We start from the raw sequence: 9,265 nt of genomic DNA on the forward strand, positions 1-9,265 counted from the left end.
GAGCATACTGACCCACACAGGTTTCCAATCTGCCCACGTTTATCTTTTCACAATGGAATACTGAATCAACTTGGGCTCAGAGTGCAATAAACATATTGGTTTTATTCATGACAAGACCTGGATAAATCCTGGTGTTTGGCAGTTTAAGCATTCGAAGGTGAATCACCCTAATGCTGGGGAGTAAAGAAGCTGATGTCCAATACTCTTATGCATGTCTTGCTTGTAATCCTGCATTACAGAGGCGATCGTAAAGGCTTTAGTGCCAGGCTTCCTCCGTGAGTCTGAGAGCCACTGCTGTCCCTAAGTACGCCTGCTTAGGACTGAAACTGACACATGCTCAGGGAAAACAACATTCAAAAATGTGCCAACAAACACACACAGAGATGTATACAACAGCAGGCGTGCACACACACACTCAGCGCCGTATCTCCAACACCACGGATAAAAGGCCCGTGAAAGAGCTGAGAGCCTAATTAGGTTTTAATTGATTTTGGAGTGGGTCTTTATCCTTCTTTCTGTCTGCCTCTCTCTCCTGTCGTGGATTAGCGTCAGTGAGTGAGTGTTCCTCAGATGTGATTATTGACCTGTTCGCTCAGCCTCTCCCCAGGCTCTGATGAATTCATGTATGAGGGCCTTGACGTGCGAGAGCCCACTGTCTGCCTCTCTCAAGCGCACATTTGAACACATTCCAGGACATTGCACATCAATCTCCTGCACATGCGCACTCGCGGACTCATGAAGACGCACACCGGCGTAATAAAGCCGACAGCCCCTATATCCAGATCCTGACTCCATTAGGGGTTGTTTTGAACCAAACTCCGCCTTTCTGTCTGACACCATCCGTTCGCCTTTCTGTCTACGTTCAGGGAGCCATAATAAGGCAGCAGTTTCACCCTCCCTCATTTCCCCATCAGGGAGTAGCTGCAGCAAAGGGAGAGGGGTTAAGGAAACTAAAAACCCTCCAGGGCCCGTAATTCTGCACCAGTCCAGACATGTCTTCTCTTCTTCTGGGCTCATATATCACAGCGCCCCTGCGTCAAGGCGACTAATTGCCTTTCACACCTTTGCTGTTTGCAACCAACCAGGGACATTTCCTGCAGCCAGCAGTTCCTTTCCAAACACAAGTTCAGTATGTAGACATCGAATTCATCCACACTTTGTTCTCTCACCCAGTCTTTGTAGCCTTATAAGCTGTGCCGGGTCACTAACTGTCCAATAAACACCACTTGGTTTAGTCATCTTACACTATTCACCAGTAACAGCTCTAAATTTTTATATAGTGCAACTACGCTTGTTTACTTCATTTATCTTCTGTGAAATAACAAATGAGTTCATATCTAAATCATTCTCTAGAAAGTCGTTGGCTTTTATTTAGTCTAATCTAAATACCTACACAAATGCATAAAGCCCTCATTGAGAATTTGAAAATTACAGCGAAAGATTAACTCAAATTTGCTGCGCGCCTATGGTGGTTGTGTGATTTATTCTGTTTATGCAGATAATAAAGCAACAGCTGTTCTTGAATATCGGCGAGTCAAACTTGGCTGCATTCACACACTTGGGGCTTTCAGCTAAGATGATTTTCCTCTTTGCTGCATTGTCTTTTTTCTCCCCCCACTCCTTGTTTCCCCACTTTTGGAGCACAGAAACCCACAGAATCTCAGTCTGGTAAACAATGAAGTGTCGCCTGTCGCTTCGACGTCTCCTTGTTGGTGATTTACAGAAGCAAGAATTAAGGAAGGCAGAATATGTGCAGCTGACACACACACGCGCAGATATTCACATTTCGAAGCATACGCCGAACTCCTCCCATCCTCAAAGGGGACTCTAATAAACCATAAGTGCCTCTGAAATATTAACTAGATGCTGCGAGCGAAATCCCAGCAGATCAGCAGGGCCTGCCATCTTCAATCTAGCCCCAAAACAAATAGCACTTCTCCCGTTCGTCTCCTCATGCCTCACTGCGCTCGTCTACTGTCCATCACAGATTCATACTTACAGATGGCTGGGGCCAAACCGCTGACCACAGGCCGTCTCGGCTCGGCCCCAGACCTTCTAGCACCGCATCGATCTGAAGCTTCAGTCTGAGCCGGATGCTGACCCCTGCTGCTCCTGACGGATATGGCCTCACTGAACTATGGCCAGATACTAATTTTACTTTTATTTATTTCCCCTTCTTTATTCGTCCGCTGCCACGAAGACAGCAATCATATGACTGCCTGTGTGTTTGTTTGTCTGTTGACAAGATGGCTGCCACAGCTAATCAACCTTAGCAAAGATAATAGCTGTAACAGACTGCACAAGATCATTGTTTAAAACTTGGCAAGGAAGTGGGTGACAAGCATTACTTCACATATAATCTCAGTCATTTTTAAGAGAAACCTGTTTCAAGCAAAGAGAAGCTAAAAATGACAAAGAAATATACTTACAGCCTACAAATAACCAGCTAAAAGGAGAGTAAACTATGCAAAACAGGAAAAAGTTTCCAGTTGTGCTTCAGTAATCTATCCTTAAAGTAAGTTAGTTTGTTGTGGAATTAAGTTGGACAACTTCAGCTCCTTTTGCAGATCTTATTCAGTGTCATCAGCATAAAGACGCATCAGTGACATTCTGTTTCATTGAAGAGAGCAGGTCCTAAATCAAAGCCTTGAGGCACTCCTTTTGTGACTTTCAGAGGCCGCTGAGTTGCACGCACTGCTTATGAACAAAAAGAGAATTTAAGAAAAAATAAAGACAACAGTTTGGTCTTGAAGCCACTGGAATAAGACGCCAGTGTTGTAGCAGCAGATTTGCATTCACTGCTGCACTTCTGGTGAGTGACACGAGCAACAACTGATCCTATCAAGCGTTTGGATATATGGCTCAAACCGTGCAGTTATTTTATCATCATTCTACGCCTGAAACCGCTGATGACTGCGATTTCGCCCTAAATGTAGGCCAAGTGCCAGATATCGACAGATCAGCTGCTGAACAACTCCCTTCAGCCGTAACCTCTGGGAACTCATCTGTCTCTTCTTTCACCCTGAACCGTCCCTAATCATCCTTCTCTTCCTCAGACCTTCCTCGCCGGCTTTCCCTCCGGCTCTTACTGATCATCTATAGATTTCCCATTACAAGCAGAATACGGACATCGATCCCACACCCTTCTGGCCCCCTCCTGGGTATGAGAAACACAGATGCACACTCCTGCAAACAGAGTTATGTCTGGGTAGGTATATCACAGGACGTATGGATTCGCAGCTTCGTGTGTTTGTGTGTGCAGGCGGCGTTATAAAGTTATATCATAAAATCTTCCCACCTCGGGCTGAGTTCAATAACAAATAACCAAATAAAAGCAAGAGAATAAAACCCCTCAAAAGGTGGAAGAAATGGCTCTTGAATGTGTTTGTGTGTGGGCGGCTGTCTCTCTCTCTTCAATGTTTAATTTGAGCGTGTAAAATTAAAACAGATCCTCCTTGGGCTACAGAAACAGAAAGGAAGAAAGCACATGTTCAAGAGGAATGGAGGGAGGAAGACGAAGCAAAATAGGAAGAGAGGGAAGGAGAACTGTCTCCACCTCAAGCTCTTCCTTCCTCCCTTCCTCAGTATATCCTGGTCTATCACTACGTAGCATCCTGGGGCTCGGTGATGGCAGATTGCATTAGAGATATGGGCCTGATATTTCATCTAGCCTTTATTACATTTAGTTCACATCAATCGGCTGGCAGCCTGGAGGTAAGAGCTATTTGGCACATGGCCGGACTCCCCTGAAATGAAATCCTGAATTAAAGTGCCACCTCAGACGTGGAGCGCCTGCACGAGCCAACCGATTTGATTGCTGCAGTAGAGCCGCTGTTTGGCCACGTCCGAGTGCTGACTGCTACTGAGGGAAAATCAGCAGCTGGTCGGGGATATTAGCCAGAGTTTTGAACACATGCCGGGGCTGACGAAGCATTTTTCTCGCCTTTATGAGGGTCCAAAGTGCCCAGGGAGGGGTTATGATGGCAGATGAGCACTTTTACGCTGACAGTTTGCGTCCTTAAGAGTGTTTCTAAGCATATCCACCAAAAACATATGTTCATTTGCCATCTTTACGGCCATGTTTTGTGTGTGTCCTCCCCTCCTCCGCTATCAGCAGTCTACACCACGCAGCTCTGCGTCTGTCAGGTAACACGGCTCTAGTTTGCTCTGCCGCCGTCTCTCTAATCCCAGCTGTCATGCAGATTTTCAGCCCCGACTGAAATGCTGAACCCTCCACCTCTGCAGCCCCGCCGGCTCTCCTCGCCTCCAACCTCACGGAGGACCGTGAAAACATGCAAAAGTCTGCTCTCTGCTCTGCTCGCTTGCACCGTCATGGCGAATCACACAGGCAGAGAAAAGGAAGCAAGCTGTGTAAAACTTGGATCAATCCAGGTAAAAAAGCGTTACACAGGGTGGAGGGGTGGGGATATCTAGCAACAGTGCATGTTTTTGCTGCTACGTTAAAGAGACAAGCATTTTTCATGAAGTGCAGAATATTTACAGATCTTTTTGAAACTAAAAAAATGGTAATTGTTCAGCGTGTCTTACTGTTGGATTATGTTTTTATTGTGGAACGGCTTTAATGGTTAATTTGTGAAGGCAGCTATTGGGACAGAACATGTCCTCAAGGAGACAATATATGCAACATAGTATAGTATCATATATTGTTTTCTATCGTATTAATATTGTTTACAAAGTTGTCAAATATATTGTATGGTAACATATATAATATTAATATACTGCATCATATAGTAGCATGACATATATCTTATTTTGTATTGCATTTTATAGAATATTTTAATATACTATATCATATTGTATAATATCAGTTTTGTATCATTTAGTAATATCATATATATTATCTAGTAATGGTATAATTTAGTATAGTATTACATCATATTGTGTTGTCATATAGAATCGAATCATATAATATATTTTAGTATCATATTGTATCTTATCATAGTTTAGTGTATCATGTCGTATAGTATATAGTGTTGTATCATTTAGTTTAGTATATATTATCTAGAATAATATAGAACTGTGTCTTTTGTATAGTATTATGTTGTATCATAGTACACCATCATATCATATTTTATTGTATGTTTTTGGTATTTCCTGTTTTTCCAAAAGGCATATAAAATGGATCTGGATGAAGAGATGGCGGGAAAAGGCAAACAGAGACAGATCTTCCCAACTAACATGCTTGCAGAGTTACTCACATGTGGACGCCCACCCACCCACATTCCCTCCCTGACTTTCGCTCAGCACGCACACACACAGGAGTTAGAGGGCAAGCCGAGGCCTCCGACCCTCCGGGCAAGTGCTAAAACAGAAAAAAGGAAACTATCCCAATAAAACTGTCTGTGGAGGATATTTTGGTTTTTGCTCCCTTTTTCCTTCAGCCTCCTTCCACTCTGCACGCCTTGGGCTGTGAGAATCTGCTCGACTCACTGCTTATCAACAGCTGAGCTCTCACCGCCACTTCAGCAGGAAGTCCGACGCGCCGCAGCGTTTACACCGCCACGCTGGTGTCGGGGCCGAGCAGCATATTGCAAAAAGGAGATAATTATGCGTCATTTATGCCTCTGAGGAAAAAGTGACAGAAACCCGGAGACATGAAAACAACACTTCCAGTTCGCCGCTGCAACGTGACACAGGCGCATGAAAAGAGCTGACAATCATTACAAAATCCTTTTCACAGGAGCAGCTATTGAAGGCAGCGTTTTTCTCCTGGCCATCTTCGTCAGCGAACAATGCAACAAAAGCCATCTGGGATTAATAATTCTTGAATTTACGGAGAAAAGCGGGCGTCGAGGCAAGGAGAAATAAATGGATATAAATGGAAAATTGGTCAGATAAATCTAAGCTGCCTTGGTTTACAGACTAAACTGACTCAGAATGGATGAGATGTGAAATGTTCTCTCTGTCCTGGTTGTTTAAAACTGGATTAAAACAATGGAAACCGATTTCCTTTGAGGCCCAAAACAATAGACGACCATATGCTTCGGATTACTCCTGTCTCTGAGATCGGAAACTGACCAGCGTGGTTACACATCCACAGAAACAGCCGTCTCATTGCCTTCTGCTTCTCTTCCTCCAACCCATTCCTGCCCACACCATCAAATCCACCACGGCTCTGCTCTTTCATCCTGTTTGGGGTTTTTTTCTTTACCAAAAACCTCTTGGTATTTGATTATCAGATTAAGGGGGACTGCAGCTTTAAAACTTTAACTTTTAAAGTAACTGAACAGATATTTTAGTGTATTTTTTGGCCTCAATCATCAGATTAACCAATGGAAGAAACACAAGAATCCATCTTTCCAGACCAAAATCCCTGAAAGAAAAGGAAAAAAAAATCCTGAAATGAGCAACTTTATTTTTGTCTAAAACGTTAAGGTTTGTTGTTGCAGTCGTGCAACCTTGAATTTAACCTGGTAATCGGGCTGAAGAGGCGTTTAAAACACCGAAACAAAGAGACAGTGTAGTGCAACATCCAGATGACGCAGCAGGAAAGAAATGAAGAAACAAGCTTTCTCCAGACCTGTTGTGGTCACATTGTGGAAATCATTTCCATATTTTTTGAAAACGAGCCAAAACCACAATCAGAGAATTATAAGCGTATGAAACCAACTTCAAAAGGAAATAACTAATTTAAAGTAAAGAATTATTGCGGCACGCTAATAAAAATGTCAACACAAATCACTCAGGCTGAGTAATAAGTCAAAGAGTGGACGCCACAGCTGTGATGTAACTCCTACTCTCTCATCTTACTTGCAGTCGAGCCGCTCGATCTCGAAGTGAGGGTTGAAGTTGAGGACGATGCGCTGCGAGGGCTCCGGCGCCTTGATGATCCAGTGGCAGTTCTGGTGAGGCGGGTACTCCAGAGGATAGCCGGGGGAGGTGATGTAACCGGCCTTGCTCGCGTCCAGTAAGCCTCCACAGTCTGGCACTGTGGGTAAAAATAAAAACAGTTTCAGGAGGGTGGTTATTTATCGTCAACTTAAAAGGCCTAGTGCTCCTTGAAGGAATGCATATCACCCGCCACCTTTCGTGCCAGATTATATTCTGCTGAGCAGGAATGGAGTTAAAGCCATTTTGGTCAAACCTTGTAAACCAGAGGTGTCCAATCCTGGTCCTCAGGGCCTCCATCCTGCATGTTTTCCTTGTTTCTCTGCTCCAACACACCTGATTCATGGTTAAATCACCTCTTCTTGTTCTGCAGAAGCCTGTTAATCACCCATTGATTCAGATCAGGTGTGTTGGAGCAGAGGAACAGGTAAAACCTGCAGGACGGAGACCCTGAGGACCAGGGTTGGACACTCCTGCTGTAACTGATGTGCGCCATACTGCAAAATCTGCAAAACAGTATGTGTTGAGGACAACTCTCAGCTACATCAGACTTAGCACCACAGCTATAAAATGATTAAGCTACAGCCACTTTTGTGTATGCTGAGGTTGATTAGCTGTGGCAACCATCTTGAATGGGGTTGACTCTCAAAGTTAAATCAGTTGTAGAGTACATCCCATGATTACCTTTTGAAAATTTCATTAAAATCTGTTCATTGGTTAATGAGATGTTTTGCTAACAGACACATATTATCCCGTTTCGCAGTCGTTAAAAAGAAGCATTTAGGAGAAACCTCTTGGCAAATGACAGCCATGAAACAAAATGAATCTGCTGCAAATCAGAGGCGGCTCCTTCGTTCCGTCACCCTGAATGAAGATGTGAAGAGAAACAAATGAACACTAAAACAAAAGAAGGCAATTTAGACCATCAGTTAGAAGGAAATTGGAAAACCTTCTCCACGTGGGTAAGCTATGAAAACAAAAAGATCCTCCCTGTTCGTTTGCCTCACACACACAGATCCTTTTTCACCCTCTTCCACACCCAGGCTCTTATCTCCTCGCTCCTCCATGGGGAGCGTTCCTCCAAGTGTAATTGTTGCTCCGGCAAGCCAATCTGCAAACATTAGGACACATTCCCCGATCCTATCGCGCTCTCCCAGGAACAATAGTCTGCCAATGGCGTCGCTCCGCAGGCTCAGGCAGGAAGTGACACGCAGACGGCCTGTCTAGCGGGGTTCCGAGGGGTCACCCCGACTCGATAATGAGAGGCTAACGCTGCAACAAAGACCCCATTCTCTGCCCACACCCCGACGGCCGCGGCAGCTTTCGTTCTTGGCGTTATCTCCCGCAAACACGCCAAACACAAAAAACTTGCAATACACGCGCACAAAAGGAACACGTATATGAAAATCCTGAGCGCGCACACAGGAACGTGCATGGTGGCTCTTTTATTGCCTTTTATTGGAGCAGGACTGCATATGGTTGCGAGTTAGCGTGTCTGCTGATGCTCCGGTGGGATCTCTAAATCTAATGAACGTTATATTGAGCTTAAAGAGGAACAAACATCTCCACAATATCATGAAGCTGCTGCTCAGAATCAGGCAGCAAGCTGAGTCTTACCCACTGTATTTGCATTAAAAATATACAAGACTTAACTACCCACACACTGGATTGATACAATCTGTTCTTGACATAAATGGGTTAATATTTTTTGCCAGCTTCTTCCAGATTTCCGTGAAAGCTTCAATAAAAGGAAAAGAAACAGGCACCAAAGGCTTGAAGTGTAATAGACCCTTCAAGTGTTGACATTTTCACCGCCTATTGTGCTTTAAAAGGCACACTTAAGAATCCCTGACATTTGACAGAGCTGCGATGGCTTCCTTACTTTGTTGCTGGAGAGGAGCGACGCCCACGCTCGCCACATCAGCTGGCCATTTCATGCCGGTGCGTGACTCCAGCCTCCCACGGACACACAAACCACTGCACAACAAGTGCAGGTACAAAATGCATGCATTAACACACTCCTCCGCTTCTGGGCGTGTGTGTGGACACACACACACACACGGCTGCTGCACATTCAAACGGCCGCCCACACATGTGTGCATCTTTCAGGGCCTGTCAATCACAAGGGCCGGCAGAGGTGGGAAAATATCAGGCTGAAAATGTTCAAAAAGATTGTAGGCATGGCAAAGACAGACAGGAAGCCACACACACACAATGTGTGTGAGAGAGAGACGTCTCTTTATCGGCTGTGACTGTGCAGACAGACAGTCATTGTTGAGAGAACGGTGTGCAGGAGGCTATCGACGCGCAGAGCCTCAGCAGATTAAGCCCTTCGGGGAGAAATCCTGCAGCCTCAACACTTTCTCTCCTCTGAGCTGCCCATTCAGTGGCCTCCAAGGAGGATGAGGAGGATGGG

At 44.7% G+C, this 9,265-nt stretch overlaps 1 protein-coding gene across 2 annotated transcripts in view; it reads right to left on the bottom strand.

Annotated features, from left to right (window-relative positions):
* The window catches only part of nrp2a (neuropilin 2a), a 57,786-nt gene that overhangs the window by 41,403 nt on the left and 7,118 nt on the right, over positions 1 to 9,265 (bottom strand). For both annotated transcript variants that reach the window (XM_017434388.2, XM_017434389.3), the window contains exon 2: positions 6,772 to 6,949. In XM_017434388.2, coding sequence (XP_017289877.1) covers positions 6,772 to 6,949 — 178 coding nt within the window. The remainder of the gene's footprint in view (positions 1 to 6,771; positions 6,950 to 9,265) is intronic.

This window comes from Kryptolebias marmoratus, linkage group LG23, assembly GCF_001649575.2.
Source record: "Kryptolebias marmoratus isolate JLee-2015 linkage group LG23, ASM164957v2, whole genome shotgun sequence".
In the NCBI taxonomy this organism is placed as follows: domain Eukaryota; kingdom Metazoa; phylum Chordata; class Actinopteri; order Cyprinodontiformes; family Rivulidae; genus Kryptolebias; species Kryptolebias marmoratus.